The sequence below is a fragment of the Trifolium pratense genome, linkage group LG3 (genome assembly GCF_020283565.1).
Source record: "Trifolium pratense cultivar HEN17-A07 linkage group LG3, ARS_RC_1.1, whole genome shotgun sequence".
In the NCBI taxonomy this organism is placed as follows: domain Eukaryota; kingdom Viridiplantae; phylum Streptophyta; class Magnoliopsida; order Fabales; family Fabaceae; genus Trifolium; species Trifolium pratense.
Window position 1 is genome coordinate 16,459,774 of NC_060061.1, and position 20,804 is coordinate 16,480,577.

Genomic DNA, 20,804 nt, shown 5'->3' on the forward strand with positions numbered 1-20,804 from the left:
TTATACCGATTAAAAACTAAATTTTGGTTATAAATTTTTTTTTTTAATAGAAAGATGAAATAAGTGTGATGCAGTACAGAGCATCATAACATCTTTGATCCAACGCAGAGTATTCGGTCGGTTGGAATATTTTCCCTTTACCATTTCTTATTTATGGGCTAAAAAAAAAAAGAAAAATCAAAGTATAATATATCACAGTTTACAATTGCAGCAAACAATTGGGTCACAGGAAGTAGAATTAAACACTCAGTGGCCCAAACCTTATAACAAAAATCTCATGCAATTTTTCAAATCCCACCCACTGTTTCTCTTCAACCTACCATGTATTTCGAAATATTAATTCAGTGGGAAAAATTATTTATGTATTTATAAAAAAAAATTTAATTTATATGCACAGTCGGTGTAAGGTTATTTTATACATGCGTCAAATAATATACGAACATATCGTGTATGGTAATTAAAAATATGTGATGTGTCATATTCACTAAATGATGTGGCAACGCGTAATAAGATGTATGTGTAAAAAAAAATTACACCAACGGTGCACAACAATTAAACTCTTATAAAAATTCCAATGTTGTTACCTTTCATATTAAAATTCAATCCACTTGAAAGGAATTTAACGTGGTAATTAAGTTTAAAAATTAAGTAAGATTATCTACTCTATTGGCGATAAAATCCAGTGCTTCGGAATAAACTTTAGCGCTGCTAAAAGAATAGATGATATTATCTATTTTATTAATGCATTGTTGGGACAGCCTGACCAAACATTAGATGCAGCAAAATATAACTTACACAAGTACATCCTTTAAACATGACCAAACAACCAAGTTGAATCAACGTGGAGACCGGAAGGACAATTACCAATTAATCTTTGCAACTCATCAACATGATCACCAAACAACGCGCATTCACATTTACCACTGATCCGATTGAAAATTTAGTGTGCAAATAAATTTAGGCAAAAACCAATATTAACCGACTTAAACTTGGTATTACCTATTGTCTGTAAGTTCAAGCACAACCATCTTGATGACTTTGCCAGCACGAATATACTCCCTCTCATTTGATATACCAGAGATTAAACCAATGACATCTACACAATGACATAAGAAACAAATAACTTGATACACAATGACCATTAATCGATGAAAATTACAAAATTTGTAAGGTTCTTCAAATCAAAATTACCTATTAGGTAATCATAGTTAACAGAGTAGCTAGCCACTTCAGCAAGATCGGTGAAAGAAAATCCCAAAATAGGAATATCAGAACTCGCAAAATTCTGAACTTTGGTATTCGATCGAAAAATCAATTTGTAAGGATGCAGAGTTGTACGATAAAATCCAACGACTGGAACTGAAGGTGTGAAAACACAAGAAGGGGGGGGTTGAATTGTGTTTTAACTAAGTTAAAACTTTTTCAAGTTCTTAACTCAACTACGTTAGCAGCGGATAAATAACACAAATAATAACAAGAGAGAGAGAGAGATCACACAAGCAATTTATACTGGTTCCTCTCACAAAACGAGAGTAGTCCAGTCCCCTTGCACTTCCAAGGGATTTCACTATAATCACACAAGATTACACCTGCTCAAGCACACAAGCAAGAGACTTCTCAACAATGCTCAAGCACACAAGCTTAAGACTTCACACTTAAGCACACAAGCTTAAGTTTCCTCAAGTAATAGTAAAGTATATAACAATATACAAATGCTCTTAGATGAACCTAAAGAGAACAAATACAGAGAGTACAAAGTATTTGACTAAAGTGCAAAAACACTTGATAAGAGGTTCAGAGCTTGTATACACAGAATTCAGAGTATATTCAGCGCACGTTCAATTCTTGATTATGTATATATGTTGCAGCTTATCCTTCTAGTATATATATCACCAGAAAAGAGTCGTTGCAAAAAGAACCGTTGGAGTTGATAATCTTTTGTCTTCAAGCAGTCTGTCTTGATGCAGTTTGGTTGTATCCAAAACTAAGAAAGAGTTTCAGTTACTTTGACTACTGCAGAGTGGACTTTCCTTATTCAGCTAACAAAACTGAAGACCCACGTTCTCAAAAGAGGACAGACAAAACAAGAGTAGCTGGACTGATCAGGCTTGAAAGGTCCTTTTCTTCATTGGTAGAAGAGTTGACTAGCAAAGGGAATCTTCACAGCTTTCAAAGAGATCTTCAGACTTTGATGAAGCTAGAAGTTAATCAAGAAGTTCTGAAGTCTTCATCCTCTGAATGTTGTATCTTCTGAAGTCCAACATCTTCTGAGCGCTTGAACTTCTGAATTCACATCCTCTGAAGTTCACTCAGAGCTTACCTGATGCTTATATCTGCGTACTTAAAATAAATTTTTAGTCCTTCCAATTGTTTATTAATACTTTGTTATCATCAAAACCTTTATAGATTTAGGGGCAAACATTTTTAAATCCATTTTGTTCCAACAATCTCCCCCTTTTTGATGATGACAAACATCAGTATTAATTGACAATTGTTGTTAAATTAACTTATCACGTTTCTCTTAGGTTTATGAGGTTTGCAAGCTCCCCCTAAGATTGATACTCCATAAAGTCTGAACTTTATGTTTTATCCATGATATTTTAATTTAGTATAAGATTAAGATAATTTGAAATAAAACAAGTTTCATATCTTTCTTCAGAGTGAGAGGTTTGCAAGCTCTCCCCCTAAGTCTCATAAGGCTAAGTTAAAATTGCACTCTTAACTTATCCTTATTTATGAAATTTATTTTTAGTTTCAACTAACTTAGTCTCCACCTTGAAATACGTAAAACAACTTAAAAGTAACAACTTTTAACTTAACGGATAAAAGCGAGATAAAAGTGTGGTTTCAGTTTTGAACTTATCACTTATCAATTAATGCGTAACTACTCCCCCTTTTGTCATTATCAAAAAGTAAAACAAAGTTATATAACCAAGACAGTCAAAGAAGAAGAGTGGTTGTTACAAAGGTGAATTAATTTCAAAAACGAAAACCAACGCGCTCAAAGGTTTATAAAAGGTGAACGAGTTAACATGCCTTCTTCACGGAAAAACAAGAGTAAACAAGTAAAACAAGAGAGATTAGGAATAATGAAAAGATTTAGTTTACGCATCGCAGAGTTTAAGAGAAAGAAGGATGAAGAAAAACGCGAAAACGATGAGAGGGATAAAGAAGACAACAAGAAACCACAAGACGCTGAGATAATAATCATCTCATCAGATTCTGAAGCTGAAGAGAATGAAGATGATGCTGACTATGTTGAGTTCTTGGCTAGCTATGTTCCAGAAGAGGAACAAGAAGAAGAAGAACAAGAGCAAAACCCGGATCCCATAGAAATTTCATCAGATGATGCTGAGGAGAAATCAGAGATTTCTTCTGAGTTTTATCCATCTGATTAGGATTAGGTTGTCTTTTTCTTTTTCTTGTTACCAATGTACTCAACATTGTTAGATCATTAAAAAAATTTCGTTTTAAAAAGCATCTTGTGTTCTTATGTTCTTATTTATCAAGAAAATATAAATATCAAGTGAACATGAAAGAAGTAAGCAAGCAAAACATAAACAAAACAACTTGAAATAGATAAACCAGAAAAAGTGTTCAAGAAAATAAATAATAAAAAAAACTTAAAACAAGTGCTTAGAATCCTAGGGTTTCTTAAGAAAGGCTAAAAGTTGGTCAAATTTGTCGTTCAAAGATCCCACGTTGGAAACTAGACCATCCACTTTGGATTCCAAGTTGAGGTGAGCTGTCCTTTGCCTTTCCAAACCTTCTTGCTGCTCCCTCAGAGCTTCTTGAAAGATCTGCAACTGATCAGCCACAACAGGAGCTTGATCTTGAACCAAAGGCGCTTGTTCTTCAACCAAAGGTGCCTTGCCTTTATCAGAGGGTTCACCTTCCTCTGGGTAATCAATCATCAGCACATCCTCGTGATTCTGAGAAGCAAGCACATCATCCTCTGAAATGTCCTCTGGTTGCAACTCATTTGCCAACTGGGCAACTCTTGCAGCAGCTTCTTCTAACCTTTCAGACTCAGACCTCTGAGCTTCAAGACTCTGAAACAGCTTGGAGTCTATCCAGATGACTTTGAAAGCGTTCAGACGTTGTTCAGCAGCAGCAAGTGCTTCCAGCTTAGCAAGTTCAAATCCAGCATGATTAAACATGGTTAACCTTTTCAATTCAGCCCTAGCCAGACTTTCCCTCATGAAGCTTATCACATCCAAGTCTCTTCTTCCAATCACAGCCTTAATTTCTTTAGCAGCATCATCCAAGGCATTGCAAATCCTTGCCTTAATGCTTGACACTTCTAGGTCCACATCAGAAGGACAAACTAAGAACCTGTCCTTTATCTTAGATAATCTACATAAATCATCATGAAACTGAGTGGATAGATTACAAAAAGGGTTAGATGATGAGGGTGAAGGATTTGGAATGGTAGAGAGATTAGGTGTTTCAGTAGCAGGGTTGTCAATAATCACAACTTCTGCCTCTGAAGGCTTGGGGGCACTAGTATGAATACGCTCAGGAGAAGCGTGTTCAGCATTTGGTTGAGGTTGAGGTTCAGGTGTTGATTCAGATGATGAGATGTCAGAGGTTGATTCTGGATAAATGTGTTCAGGGGATGGTTCAGGAGATTTGTGTTCAGCTGTTGGTTCAGGGTTAGGTTGTTCAGGGTTAGGTTGTTCAGGGTTAGGAATAAGTGATTCAGGTTCAGATGGTGATATGATAGGTGTTTCTTTTTGGGGTGGAGGTTGAGGTGATTTAGGCTTAGGTGGTGATGAAGGTTTCTGGGTGAAGGTTTGATTATTCAGAGGGTCTGGACTAAGATGTTTCTCGAGTTCAGACAAAGGGTTATCAGAGGTTGGAATATCAGAGGTTGGTAAAACAGTTCTAAGAGGTTTAGTGTAACCTATTCCAATCTCATTTTCATTAAAGATGAACTTAGTAGACTTACCTTTACCTTTAGGAGTAGGAGCAGGTCTTTTCCTCAAACGTGTAACCAGAGTCTCTTCATCAGATTCAGTTTCCGATTCAGAGGATTCACTATCTTCACTTTCCTCTTCATCATCAACAATGATAGGCTCCTTTGATGATGGTGCAGCAGCTTTTCCAGTCAAAGCTTCATGTTTCCTCTTTGTTCTTTGCTCAGCAGTAGCTTCTTCTACCTTAACCTTCTTCTGAGCCAGAAGATCTGGTTTTTCTTGTTCAGCTTTCCTCTTTGGTTTCCTCTTAGGATTATACAAGTTTACAGGAGCTGGAGGAACCATACTTCTATCAACAACAAATCCTTCTTGTCGGAGCACTTCCAAATAGTCTTGGATTACATGCTCAGCATCAGCTTCAGAAATAACAGGGTAGCCTTCAACGTACAGACGATTTTCAAGCCTAACAGACAATTCTTTAGGAGGAGCAACAGGCTTAGATGCAATCAAACGCATCTTGGATAGAAAACTAGCATTCAGAATCTCTGGATAAAGCTTCTTCTGAACTAGTTCTGGATGGAACTTCTGCAGGTTCTGAATCACGTGACCTTGATATAGAAGATCTGACAACAACCTGGGATAAACTATAGTAGTTTTCCTCTGAGACTTACTTGCAAAAATTGCTTCACAAATCCGTTCAAAAAAGTAATCTCCAAGATTAACTCTCTTCCTTGTCAGAAGGAAATATAACAAATGACGATGCGTCCAGGAGATTGTATCAGTCCCTCCAACTCTTGGACTGATAGAAGCAAGGATTATCTTGAACAAAACTCTGCACTCGTCAGTCAATCCTTTGACTTTCCCTTTCAGCTTGAAGTCAGTGCAGATGAGATGCAGAAGATCATCTCTATATCTGGTATCCTTTTCAAAAGCATCTAACTCTATCCCAGAGTTAGGTAGACCAAGGAGAGCATTGAAATGAATTGGTGAGAAAGCCATATTCATCCCACAGATGTTAGACCTAATCTGAACACCTGTAAATTCCAGCAAGCCCATTTCCTTCCTAGTTTTACCCTTCAGACTAGGATTCCTCTCAATAGCAGCAATCTCTTCCTTCTTTGCTTCATGTTTATCAAACACTCTTGCTTTCATCCAAAATTTCTTAAGCAAGTCTGGGTAGATAGGACCGTTAAGCATGTCGAAGTACTTATCCCATCTTTGTGATGTAAAGTACTGCTTAACTTCAAAACCATTTGCAGAAAGACTATCAAAATCCACAATCTTCTCAGACAGAAAACAAAGTTCAGATTCAGGAAACTCCATCTCGTTCCCAACAATCTGAAGATTCTTGAACATAAACGGTGGAATCTTTGTTGAAGAAGTTGACGAAGGTCCAGCCATTGTTGGAGATTAGGGTAGGGTTTGGAAACTAACGAGAGAGAAAGAAAGTGTGTTGGAGGTTTAGAGAGAATATGAAAGTGTAGGTTGTGAAAGTGAATAGTGTGCAAGTGTATTGTGAAAGTTTTATTTAAATGCACACAGTTAACACGAAAATAGCAAATTTGGGAAGTTACGCTAATTGACAGAAGGTTGAATACCAAAAATCATCATTAACCACCCACTACCTGACACACGTAGACCACGTGCAGAAATTTACTCGGTAACTGCTATTTTAATGGACAACTGTTCAGCAGTGAATACTAAACGTTTCCCACTTAAATAGTTCAGAGCCTCTGAGTTATTTAAAATTCTCTATCAGAGTCAAGTTCTTCAGAGCTTGTGTTTCAGATGTTCTGAATCATAAGTTCTGATATACATAACCTCTTACACTTTAAATGCCAAAAAAATTTTCATTCAGAGATTGAAAACATGTTCAGATGTTTCTTTATAAAATCAAATCTTTCAACAGGTAAGGCTTTAGTAAATATGTCAGCCCATTGATTTTCAGTATCAACAAACTTAATATCTATAATGCCTCTCTGAACATAATCTCTGATAAAATGGTGTTTAATTTCAATATGTTTGGCTCTAGAGTGTAGGATAGGATTTTTAGATAAATGAATGGCTGCAGTATTATCACAATATAAAGGAATATTGTTACTGCTTACCTGATAATCTTCCAACTGATACTTTAGCCAGAGTAGTTGTGTACAACACTTAGCTGCTGAAATGTATTCTGCTTCTGCTGTAGACAAAGCTATAGTAGTTTGTCTCTTACTAGCCCAGGAGATAAGGTTTTCACCAACAAATTGACAATTGCCACTTGTGGATTTTCTTTCAATTTTATCTCCAGCATAGTCAGCATCACAGAATCCATTTAGCACATAATCATTGGATTTCTTATAGAGAAGTCCAAGATTAGTTGTTCCTTTCAGATACCTAAAGATTCTCTTTACAGCAGTAAGATGAGACTCTCTAGGATCTGACTGGAATCTTGCACATAAGCATACACTGAATAAAATATCTGGTCTAGAGGCTGTCAGATAGAGTAAGGAACCAATCATACCTCTGTAGACCTTTTGATCTACCTTTCCTTCATCATCTGACTTGCCCATGTTGGTAGTTGGATGCATAGGAGTGTTCATTATCTTGCAGTCATCTAGATTGAATTTCTTCAGAAGTTCTTTAGTGTATTTTGATTGATGAACATAAGTTCCTTCCTTCTTCTGATTGATTTGAATTCCAAGAAAGAACTTCAACTCTCCCATCATGCTCATTTCAAATTCATCCTGCATTATCTTAGAAAAATTCTTGCACAAAGCAGCATTAGTTGAACCAAAGATAATATCATCAACATAAATTTGAATGATTAAAATGTCTTCTTTGGTTTTTTTCTAAAGAGTGTGCAGTCAACCTTTCCTTTCTCAAAACCTTTTTCAAGAAGAAAATTACTGAGTCTATCATACCAAGCTCTTGGAGCTTGTTTCAGACCATACAGTGATTTCTTTAGTTTAAAAACATGTTCTGGGTTTGAGACATCTTCAAAACCAGGAGGTTGCTTAACATACACTTCTTCAGAGATGAAACCATTTAAAAAGGCACTTTTAACATCCATCTGATACAAGGTTATTCCATGATTAACAGCATAAGATAGAAGTAACCTGATTGCTTCAAGTCTGGCAACTGGTGCAAAGGTTTCAGTATAGTCAATCCCCTCTTGTTGACTATAACCTTGTGCAACCAATCTAGCCTTGTTTCTTACCACTTCACCTTGTTCATTCAGCTTGTTTCTGAATACCCATTTTGTTCCAATAATGTTCTTGTGTGAAGGTTTAGGCACTAGAGTCCACACATCATTCCTTTGAAATTGATTCAGCTCTTCTTGCATTGCTACAATCCAAGCATCATCTTTCAGAGCTTCATCAATCTTTGAAGGTTCCATCATTGAGATAAGACCAACTAATGATTCCTCATTTCTCAGTTGAGATCTTGTCTTCCTTGGACTATCCTTGTTGCCTAATATCAGTTCCTCTGGATGTGATGATTTGTATTTGAAGGTATTTCTTGGGGGCTCATCATCTTCAGACTCATCAACATCAGGTTCAGCAGTTGCTTCAGTTCTTTGTTGTTCAGAGTCTGTAGGAACTGTTATGTTCAGAGGTTCTTCAGAGAATGGATGTTCTGAGTAGTTTGGAATATCTGAATATTGATCCTCTGATACCTGAAATTTAGACAAACCTTCCACAAGCTCTGACACTTGGTCAGGCTCTTTGTCATCAAATTTGACATGCATACTTTCTTCCACAGTGTGTGTTTCAGAAATATACAGTCTGTATGCTTTTGAGCGTTCAGAGTATCCTATAAAGATACCCTTGTAACCTCTAGCATCAAATTTCTTTAGATGGACTTTGTTGTTTAAGATGTAACAAGTACACCCAAACTGATGAAAATAAGAAATATCAGGCTTTCTTCCTTTGAACAATTCATAAGCAGTTTTGTTCAGCTTAGATCTGATATAGATTCTATTCTGAACATAACATGCTGTGTTTACAGCTTCTGCCCATAAAAACTTTGCTACATTTGTTTCATGCATCATGGTTCTGGCCATTTCTTGCAGAGTTCTATTCTTCCTTTCTACAACCCCATTTTGTTGAGGAGTTCTAGGAGAGGAGAATTCATGCAGAATGCCATATTTTTCACAAAAGTTTTCAAAAGGTTCATTTTCAAATTCTCCACCATGATCACTTCTAACTTTTAAAATAGTGTAGCCTTTTTCATTTTGAATTTGTTTGCAGAAGATGCTAAACTCATCATAAGCTTCATCTTTTGTTCTTAGGAATTTTACCCAAGTCCATCTACTGTAATCATCAACAATTACTAATCCATACTTCTTTCCATTGATAGAGGCAGTTTGAACTGGCCCAAAAAGATCGATGTGAAGAAGTTCCAATGGTCTTGAGGTAGAGACAATGTTCTTAGGTTTAAAAGAAGATTTTGTAATCTTTCCTTTTTGACATGAACCACACAGTGTGTTTGAGTGATATTTGATTTTAGGTAAACCTCTGACAAGGTCAAGCTTGCTAAGTGATCAGTGCATTTTAATGCACATTCTTCTACTATTGTACTAGTGTATTCCTATGGTTTAATTTACTATTTTCACTATTTTAAGGTGTTTTTATATTTAAGTTTATTTCTAACTCTATTTTATTTTCGCACTTAATTTATGAATAAATAGCACTTTGACACCCTTCCGGTCCGCAGGTCATAACTGGAGTTACAAATATCGGATTGAGGCGCGGGAAGATGCGTTGGAAAGCTGAGATCAAGAGCTACGACTTTCATGTTGAGGCCAAAACCCAGTTCGGAGCGCAAGTGTGTCAAATAATTGCGTTTATGTTCCAGACGAATTTAATTCAGCACAACTTTATATTTTTCGGCCCAATTGTTTTAAGGCCCGTTCCATGTATTATTTAAACTGAAAAAAAGGCAGCTAGGGTTATTCACTCACTGTTCACGAAATATTCAAACCCTAGAGCAGCCGTCATCTTCCATGGAGAACTAAACTTCTATTGATCCATTGGTGTAAGGAACTTTGTTCTCGAATCTTGAGGTTCGGTTTTAATAGCAAATCGTTATGTTTATGCTTATCATATATCAATTTTCTTGTCTCTCTTTTGTGTATGAGTTGATGCAATTGATGCTTAATTATTTTGTTTCACGTTCATAACATTGAGACTATTCAAATTAATTCACGCTTGTTCAAATTAATCTGAATAGGAAATTGTTATATTATTTTCGCTTGCAAAATAGGGCTGCCGAATTATTGTTATGATTTTTAACTGTGTTATTGGTGACGCTTGATCATCGCCATAGTTAGTCGAACACGCTGGTGCTTAATCAACAAATTCGTTATAAAACTGATTTTCGCTTGTTAAATTAGTTCTATAATCAGCCGAAGCATAAACTGTATGAATATTCATATAAGAACCCATGATAGATGATAAACAAAGTGCCTAAAACCAATGGATTGATTGCTTTTATATTAATTAAATTCGTAATCTCTGTTATTGCTTCCACAAACAAAAAAACCCCAAATTGCAACCTTTAAATTCATTCTAATATTGTTAAACCGATCGTGAGTCCTTGCGAAACGACCAAGGTCACTACCTTGTACTACTTATTTTAAAATTATTTTGATCACGAAACGACGGTGATCAAATTGGCGCCGTTGCCGGGGACTCTCAATTGATTTTAGCTAATATTAGACTCAGTTTCTGTGTGGTTGCGTTCTAGCCTTTGCTTTCTCGTGTTTTCTGGATTTTACGTGCCCTAATAATCAGTTTTCGTAAAAAAAACGGTTTTCTGGAAAATCTTTTCTAAATCGAGTTTTTCCTGTACCTGTTCATCAGAAAAAAATCAGAGTTTAAAATCCCCTATTTTGGGTCAAAATAGGTGACGGCAACCTAAAAAGTCCAAATTCCGTGTTTTACTATTTTATTTTAATTTATTTCTGTTTTTATAGTTTCAGAAAATTCCAAACTAATTTCCAAAATTCTTATTTTACTTAATTAGACTAAATTTCGTGTTTTTATATTTTTTTGAATCTATTTTAACCATATCTCTTCTTTCTATTTGTTTCATTAACGAGTCTGATTCTGATTCTTACATAGTTTCTCTTTGCATACTTTATTTGATTCTAAACTTGCTTTTGATAACATGGCTGAACAAAGAACACTAAGGCAGCTTGCTGCTCCTGATGTCAATTACAATGGTCTATGCATTCAATATACTGACGTTGATATTCCTTTTGAATTGAAATCTGGTTTGATACATTTGTTGCCCAAGTTTCATGGTCTTGCAGGTGAGGATCCGCATAAGCATTTGAAGGAATTTCAGGTAGTTTGTTCTACACCATTGAGGCCTGAAGGTATAACAGAGGATCATATCAAGCTTAGAGCCTTTCCATTCTCGCTCCAGGGTGCTGCCAAAGATTGGTTGTACTATCTTGAGCCGAATTCTATCACAACTTGGAATGATTTGAAGAAGGTCTTTCTAGAGAGATACTTTCCCGCTTCTAGAGCAGCATCAATCAGAAAAGAAATATGCGGCATTAGGCAAGGAAACGAATCATTGGCAGAGTACTGGGAAAGATTCAAACATCTAGTTTCCAGTTGTCCCCAACACCAGATCACCGAGCAATTACTCATCCAATATTTCTATGAAGGGTTGCTACCAATGGATCGAAACATTTTGGATGCTGCAAGTGGTGGAGCACTTGTTGATAAAACTCCAGCTGCTGCAAAGGCCTTGATCGAGAACATGTCACTCAACTCGCAACAGTTTACAACCAGAAATAATTCTGCAAGTGTAAATGAGATTCAGTCTTCCTCTTCCTCCATCAAGGCGCTCGAAACCAAGTTTGATGCTAGAATTGATGAACTTACTTCCTTGGTGAAAAAGTTGGCAGTTAGCAAAGCTCAACCAGCAAAAGTGTGTGGTATTTGTACTTCTTCTGAGCACCCGACTGATACATGCCCCATTCTACAAGATGAAACAATAACTGAGCTTCCTCAAGCATATGCAGCAGCAGCCCTTTACAATCAAAACAGGTACAACAATCCTGACCTCTCCACCAACAAATATCACCCTAGTTGGAGGAATCATCAAAACCTCCAATATGGGAATCAGTCACAAGCTGCAGCCCCTGCTGCCCCACCAGCCACTTCTTCACTGGAAGACCTTGTCAAGCAACTGGCACAACGAACAAATGCTAGCATTCAGAACCTGACAACGCAGATGGGACAAATGGCCAATGCAATAGGCCAACTACAAGCCCAAGGCTCTGGTAACCTTCCTGCACAAACAGTGCCGAATCCGAATGTGAATGTGAGCGCAATTACTTTGAGATCTGGAAGAGTGTCAGAACCAGCTCCAGAGAAAAAGAAGAAGAAAACCGTTGCATCATCATCTGCTCCTGAACCTCCTTCTGTTACAACTGAGACCGAACCCGAAAAAGAAAGAGTATATGTGCCACCAATTCCTTTTCCTCAAAGGGTGCAGAAAAATATCAAGAAGACAGTTGAGGAAGACAAGGAGATTTTAGATGTATTCAGAAAATGTGCGGTTAACATTCCTCTCCTTGATGCAATTAAACAGATTCCTAAATATGCAAAATTCCTGAAAGACTTGTGCACACACAAGAGGAAGTTGAAGGGAAATGAGAGAGTCAGTTTGGGACGAAATGTTTCTGCTTTCATTCAGCCCAAAACTGGTTCCTCAGCTAATGTCTCAGTTCTCAGTCAGACCATGCCAGAAAAGTGTGATGATCCAGGAGTTTTTGGTATTCCCTGTTCCATTGGGGATCACAAGTTTGAAAATTGTATGCTTGATCTGGGAGCAGGTATTAATGTTATGCCTACTTCTATTTATAATAACCTTGATCTTGGTCCTTTGCAGCCTACAGGTTTAATCGTGCAATTAGCAAACAGGAGCAATGCCCGCCCTGCTGGGAAGGTAGAAGATGTCCTGGTGCAAGTTAATGACTTGATTCTTCCTGCAGATTTCTACATTCTAGACATGGAGGGAGAAACTAATTCCAGCAGGGCACCCATCATTCTAGGCCGACCATTCATGAGAACGGCAAGAACAAAAGTTGATGTTTATGATGGAACCATGTCCATGGAGTTTGGCGACATTGTCGCTAAGTTTAACATTTTTGATGCCATGAAACATCCCGTGGAAGAACATTCTGTTTTTTATATGGATTTAGTTACTAACACTAATCTTTGCTCTGTTTGTGCTAAGATTGAATCTGATTTGCAGGATAATAACATTCATACAGGTGAAGTTGTTGTCAATGAGGCAGTCTGTACGGTTAAAGTTCTTGACATTCCGGCTGCCCCAACCAAACACTCCCATGATAAAGAAAAGACTACGCACTTCCATGATAAGATGATTTCCAAAAAGAAATTTTCTGTTGGCCAAAAAGTCTTGCTGTTTAAGTCTTGCCTGAAAGATATGGTTGGTAAGTTTCGATCCAAGTGGATTGGCCCCTTTGTCGTGACTAATGTTTTTCCTTCTGGTGCTATAGAAATTAAAAGTACAGGTACTGGCAAGGTTTTCAAAGCAAAAGGACAACGGTTGAAGCTGCTCCATAAAAGTGTGGAAGGGCTTCCACCAAAACCACCAGACATAGAAGCACCAGCACCAGCCGCTACACCTTAGCCCCTCGGGTGTGTTCCTTCCTTTACTCTCACTTTATGTTTAGATTACATTGCGGACACTGTCTGGTTTAAGTGTGGGGAGGGACATTTTACATTTACATTTACATTTTTGTGTTTTAAAAAAAAAATAAAAAATAATAATAAAATAAATCATCATGAGTAGTCACATGTTCTAAGGCTAGGGCAAATAGCTGTAGGGTCAGTGAAATTTTTGGAGTTTTTTGTTTTGATACTTGACATGATAGTCTTTGCAACTTAATGCACAACTGCTTGAACACTGTCAAACTTAGTAATGTCTAGATAAATCTCTGAAATATTTATTCTTTAGACTAAGTTCTCTAATTTGAATATAATGGAGGTATGATTAGAACTAAGTGTGGGGGAAAGGCTAGAGTAACAGATAGACCGATCATTGCTATTAATTGAGAAAAAGGGAAACTGTTTAAGAGCTAAAACTAATGAATATAATAAGTTCCTGTGCCCGAAACTGGAGGAACAAGTTCCTGTGCCCGAAACTGGAGGAACAAGTGCGGTGTAGGATGCTCTACTCTGAGTAACAGGTTGGACTTATTACAAGTAAGATCCCGTCAGGTGAAAAGGTGGAGTAGTACCTAAAGCTTAAAAACAATAAATAATAATAAACTATAATAAAGCTTGAAGGTAGTTGCCCCTGAGTTAATGTTGAAAAGCTTTTGATCTCTTGAAAAGAAATAGCCCCCCCTAGTCTGAAATTCTGGTTAAATCCAAAATTATAGGAAAAGAATGACAACTTAGCATCTAGAATGGTAGTTTCAGAGAGGGATCTTGACATTACTTTGGTTGACAGTGGGAGACAGTACACACACACACGCAAGATTATTATTGAAAGTTGATAGATAAGAATTGTGCCAATCTTTGAATTTTGACCCAAGGTTTGAAGCTTGAAACCTGGAATATGTTGACTGCTTGTGATTTGTTTTTAAATTTTTCATTTGAGTTTTGCTCGGAGTGCAAAAGTTCAAGTGTGGGGGAATTTGATCAGTGCATTTTAATGCACATTCTTCTACTATTGTACTAGTGTATTCCTATGGTTTAATTTACTATTTTCACTATTTTAAGGTGTTTTTATATTTAAGTTTATTTCTAACTCTATTTTATTTTCGCACTTAATTTATGAATAAATAGCACTTTGACACCCTTCCGGTCCGCAGGTCATAACTGGAGTTACAAATATCGGATTGAGGCGCGGGAAGATGCGTTGGAAAGCTGAGATCAAGAGCTACGACTTTCATGTTGAGGCCAAAACCCAGTTCGGAGCGCAAGTGTGTCAAATAATTGCGTTTATGTTCCAGACGAATTTAATTCAGCACAACTTTATATTTTTCGGCCCAATTGTTTTAAGGCCCGTTCCATGTATTATTTAAACCGAAAAAAAGGCAGCTAGGGTTATTCACTCACTGTTCACGAAATATTCAAACCCTAGAGCAGCCGTCATCTTCCATGGAGAACTAAACTTCTATTGATCCATTGGTGTAAGGAACTTTGTTCTCGAATCTTGAGGTTCGGTTTTAATAGCAAATCGTTATGTTTATGCTTATCATATATCAATTTTCTTGTCTCTCTTTTGTGTATGAGTTGATGCAATTGATGCTTAATTATTTTGTTTCACGTTCATAACATTGAGACTATTCAAATTAATTCACGCTTGTTCAAATTAATCTGAATAGGAAATTGTTATATTATTTTCGCTTGCAAAATAGGGCTGCCGAATTATTGTTATGATTTTTAACTGTGTTATTGGTGACGCTTGATCATCGCCATAGTTAGTCGAACACGCTGGTGCTTAATCAACAAATTCGTTATAAAACTGATTTTCGCTTGTTAAATTAGTTCTATAATCAGCCGAAGCATAAACTGTATGAATATTCATATAAGAACCCATGATAGATGATAAACAAAGTGCCTAAAACCAATGGATTGATTGCTTTTATATTAATTAAATTCGTAATCTCTGTTATTGCTTCCACAAACAAAAAAACCCCAAATTGCAACCTTTAAATTCATTCTAATATTGTTAAACCGATCGTGAGTCCTTGCGAAACGACCAAGGTCACTACCTTGTACTACTTATTTTAAAATTATTTTGATCACGAAACGACGGTGATCACTAAGCTTAGAGATTAACCTCCAGTTAGCATGGCCTAACCTCTTATGCCAGATCCATTTTTCTTCACTCAAGGTCAAAAGACACATCACTTTTTGTTCATTCAAATCAGAAAGATTAATTTTATAAACATTGTTCTTTCTCATACCTTTGAATATAATGGAGTTATCAGATTGTTTGGTTACAGTACATGATTCCTTATTAAAAATGACTACATAACCATTGTCGCAAAATTGACTTATGCTCAATAGATTATGCTTAAGTCCATCAACTAACCAAACATCATTAATAGATAGGGAAGAATTACCTACTGTACCTGTACCTATTATCTTTCCTTTTTGATTACCTCCAAAGCCAACAGATCCTCCTTCTTTCATAGTCAGCTTAGAAAATAGTTGTTTATCACCAGTCATATGCCTTGAACATCCACTATCCAGATACCATGAGTGTTTCATGATATTTCTTTGAGTGGCAGGCTGTATGAGAAACAACTTTAATCATTGCGATAGAACTCTTCATCAAGGTTAATGATAAAGTCATCCCAATATTCTTCCTCTTCATTTATCAAGTTCTGATTGTTAACTTGAGAACTTGTCAGCCATTGGTCTAGGACATAAGCCCTTCTTCCTTTGCATAGGACTTGTTTCCATACTCTAGGTAGGACATATCCTTTCCTAGTTGGTAAATCTGAATGATACATTATTTCAGCTTTTGGTACCCATCTTCTGGGTCCACGCTTGTTAGTCCATACATGCTTACTATGTTGTCTAGTGTTAGAGAAAGATCTTGGTTTGGAATAATGACCTTTTTGAAACCTTTTCTTTTGAAATCTGTTATTATTCCAAGATTTGGATTGTTTATGATTCCAGGGTTTGTATTTATCATCAATCCCATGTTCTGATTGATTATATCTACTTACTCTAGAATCATAAATAATCTGAGTCTTGTACTTCATCTGAGATTTGGATTTTGAATTTTTTCTTTTAAAAACTTCTGATCTTTTAGATTGACTAGCTTCAGGTACTGAAGTTCCTTTGGATTCAGAATTTGAAGTTTCAGATGTTGAAGCTTTCAGAACTTCAGAACTGATGTTCTCAGGTTCTGAACAACTTCTATCTTCTGAACTTTTCTTTCCAGATCCTGAGAAACTAGGTTCCTCTGAGCTGTCAGCTTCTAAATCACTCAGATCATTTTTGTTATTTTCAACATTACCAAGATTCTTTCCCTCTTCACTTTGTGGAACAACATAATAAACCCAAGATTTTCCAACCTTTTTGGCAGAGGTCTTCAGCTTTGAATATGTTCTACCATATTCATAGCCAAGTCCCTCTCCTCTATGTCTCATGACATTATAAACAAGATTAGCAGCTTTGCTCTTACCAAGGTTGAGATGCACAAACTGTTGAAGAGCTATTTCCTGCTCATCAATAGGTTTGTGACAAACAGCACAACCCTTTTCAAAGTCATTTACTCTATTCAGAGTTTCTTGATACAGACCTTGAAAGTGTTCTGCTTGTTCAGTCAGAGTGTTAAGCTTTTCTTGTAAAACTTTTTGTTTACTTAACACTCTGAGATGTTTCTCAATGACCTTGTTAAGTGCAGTTATAAGTTGAGATTTAGAGCAGTCAGAAAATACCTCATCAGTTACTTCAGAATCTGATTCTGATTCTGATTCATCGTCTGAGTCTGCATCTGAATCAGCTGAAGCCATCAGGGCTAGATTTGCCTCTTCTTCTTCCTCAACTTCTTCCTCAGATGATAGCTCTTCAAAAGTAGCCATCAGACTCTTTTTCAATTTGCTCTTGAATTGTTGCTTCTTTGAGCTGTATCTTTTGCTTTTGTCTTTAGCAGACATTTCTGGACAATCAGCAATAAAGTGTCCTGGCTTCTTACAGTTGAAGCAGTTCTTCTGATCATCCATTTTGCTGACGAAATTTCTGGAGCTGTTACCTCTGAAATTTCTTTTGTTAAATCTGTTCCATTGCTGAAACTTGGTGAATAAAGCAAACTCATCCTCATTCATCTCATCCTCTTGACCATCAGCAGAAGATTCTTCTTCAATATCAAGAAGCTGAGTCTTAAGAGCCTTAGAAGTAATCCTAGTTGACTGTAAAGCCACTGACTTGGACTTCTTCTTAGTTTCTGAGTCAGCATCCAGAACCATCTCATGGCTTCTGAGATTGCTTATCAGAGCTTCAAGACTCAGAGTCTTGAGATTTTGAGCTTCCTCTATTGCAGTGACCTTGGGTCTCCAAGCAATAGGAAGACTTCTCAGAATCTTCTGAACATGGTCATAGGTGGAATAACTTCTCTTAAGAGCTTTAAGACCAGATACAAGGATTTGAAACCTTGTAAACATAGTCTCAATGTTTTCATCTTGTTGCATAGTGAATAGTTCATATTGCCTTATCAAAAGACTAGCTTTAGCCTCTTGAACCTTTTCATTACCATCATAGGTAGCACACATAGAATCAAAGATAGATTTAGCAGTAGACTTGTTCTCTATTCTGACATAATCCTCATGTCTAATAGCACCAACAACAATATCCTTTACTCTATGATGCTTAGTGTAGATTTTTAAGTTAGCTGGTGTGAGTAACTTTCTATGCTCAATGGACAATCTTCCATGTTCATTTAAGTTTTCAAAAGTTACTCCCAGCTCAACCAAATCCCACAACTCATGATCAATAGCAGTAATATTGCTATACAGTCTTTCCTTCCACCACTCAAATAATGATGCATCACCATTGAATATAAGGGCTTTTCTATTGCCACTATGTTCATGTGATTCATTACTCAAGTAATCATAACCAAAAGCATTTCTAGGACCACCACCAACTCCACTGGCCTCACCGGCTTCACCGGTTGTTCTAGTACTACTATCGTCTCCTCCAGACATAGTGTTCTCACAAGATCTTTACTGTCTCACTGTTAAGTGAAAGTAACAGACCAGGTGCTCTGATGCCAATTGAAGGTGTGAAAACACAAGAAGGGGGGGGTTGAATTGTGTTTTAGCTAAGTTAAAACTTTTTCAAGTTCTTAACTCAACTACGTTAGCAGCGGATAAATAACACAAATAATAACAAGAGAGAGAGAGAGATCACACAAGCAATTTATACTGGTTCCTCTCACAAAACGAGAGTAGTCCAGTCCCCTTGCACTTCCAAGGGATTTCACTATAATCACACAAGATTACACCTGCTCAAGCACACAAGCAAGAGACTTCTCAACAATGCTCAAGCACACAAGCTTAAGACTTCACACTTAAGCACACAAGCTTAAGTTTCCTCAAGTAATAGTAAAGTATATAACAATATACAAATGCTCTTAGATGAACCTAAAGAGAACAAATACAGAGAGTACAAAGTATTTGACTAAAGTGCAAAAACACTTGATAAGAGGTTCAGAGCTTGTATACACAGAATTCAGAGTATATTCAGCGCACGTTCAATTCTTGATTATGTATATATGTTGCAGCTTATCCTTCTAGTATATATATCACCAGAAAAGAGTCGTTGCAAAAAGAACCGTTGGAGTTGATAATCTTTTGTCTTCAAGCAGTCTGTCTTGATGCAGTTTGGTTGTATCCAAAACTAAGAAAGAGTTTCAGTTACTTTGACTACTGCAGAGTGGACTTTCCTTATTCAGCTAACAAAACTGAAGACCCACGTTCTCAAAAGAGGACAGACAAAACAAGAGTAGCTGGACTGATCAGGCTTGAAAGGTCCTTTTCTTCATTGGTAGAAGAGTTGACTAGCAAAGGGAATCTTCACAGCTTTCAAAGAGATCTTCAGACTTTGATGAAGCTAGAAGTTAATCAAGAAGTTCTGAAGTCTTCATCCTCTGAATGTTGTATCTTCTGAAGTCCAACATCTTCTGAGCGCTTGAACTTCTGAATTCACATCCTCTGAAGTTCACTCAGAGCTTACCTGATGCTTATATCTGCGTACTTAAAATAAATTTTTAGTCCTTCCAATTGTTTATTAATACTTTGTTATCATCAAAACCTTTATAGATTTAGGGGCAAACATTTTTAAATCCATTTTGTTCCAACAGGAACAACATCAAAGTTTGATAGCTTATAAACTTCCCCTTCCTTTAATTTATTCTGGAATAGGTAAACCAATTCTTTCCTTATCAAGGCATGAATCTTACCTCCCTGTGTATTATTCAAAGTTTCGTTATTTATAGATCAACCATCACCAAGAACACGAGAAACATATCAAAACAAAACCAAAAAAAAATAATCATACACAATAATCAATTCTATGAATTAGCAAACAAACCAAATATTACGAACAAACCTTCTCATCTATCAGCACCATTTCCATAGAGTTCAACTCATTAGGCTTCATAAAAGAAGAAATTGCCCACATACGGAGGACACGAACTTTGAACTTCCATGAATTATGCCCAGGAAGAACATCGCACAACATGTCAAATTGGGTTGCCATTTCGAAATCGAATTGGATGACTGATTCAGCCTCAAATGCAATGGAAGAAGAAAAGAAATTATGGATATTTATAAGTGAGAATCACAAACAATAACACACTGTTGAGAATAGTCTTATTCAAATGATTATAGAGAAAAGAAGAATCAGAATATATTCTTACCCAATTGCTAGAAACAAAGCCGCATAGTATTCCCATAATCAGAATCAATTTACGCGCGCAAAGCTTTTGAAAAACGAATCTAAAACACCCTATTAAGCTGGAACAATTGCACATGATAAGCTGGCAGTGTTTCTGTGAGCATGTTGGTGTGAAAGCTCCTGGAACGGCGAAGAGAACGACTTTTTTGCCTTTTGTTAGGTCGGAAACTGTTATGGTTTGGACTTCGCCGGCGGGGTCGAGGTATGAGAAGGTGGATTCGGGAAGTTTGTCGCCGACGGAGATGGTGGCGGAGATTTTGGATGAAGTGGAAAATCGGAGAGGTTTTGGGTTGAAACGGTTGAGTTTGAGGGGGAGGGTAAAATTGGAAGAGAGGGTTTTGGTTTTGGGAGATAAGAGTGATGTGGTGGTGGAAGAAGAGAGGAGTCTAGAGAAAGAGAGAGATGTATCCATTGATGAGAATTTTGA

General features: G+C 36.8%; 1 protein-coding gene across 1 annotated transcript; it reads right to left on the bottom strand.

Annotated features, from left to right (window-relative positions):
- Positions 1-808: 808 nt before the first annotated feature.
- Positions 809-20,431, bottom strand: LOC123914663 (replication factor A protein 1-like). Its single transcript, XM_045965854.1, has 6 exons — positions 20,340-20,431; positions 20,030-20,209; positions 19,782-19,884; positions 1,192-1,356; positions 1,000-1,096; positions 809-923 (listed from the first exon to the last, which is right to left on the bottom strand). Exons 1-6 carry the CDS (start codon positions 20,373-20,375, stop codon positions 809-811), a joined length of 696 nt encoding a protein of 231 aa, XP_045821810.1. The 5' UTR covers positions 20,376-20,431.
- Positions 20,432-20,804: the final 373 nt, after the last annotated feature.

What these genes read in the sequence shown, in the direction of transcription:
- LOC123914663 (XM_045965854.1), bottom strand. Translation starts at nt 20,375, where the DNA reads ATGGGAATACTATGCGGCTTTGTTTCTAGCAATTGG. An exon ending in TGGTGCTGATAGATGAGAAG is followed by an intron (nt 19,885 to 20,029) that starts GTTTGTTCGTAA and finishes AATAATACACAG; the next exon opens with GGAGGTAAGATTCATGCCTT. An exon ending in ATCAAACTTTGATGTTGTTC is followed by an intron (nt 1,357 to 19,781) that starts CTGTTGGAACAA and finishes CACCTTCAGTTC; the next exon opens with CAGTCGTTGGATTTTATCGT.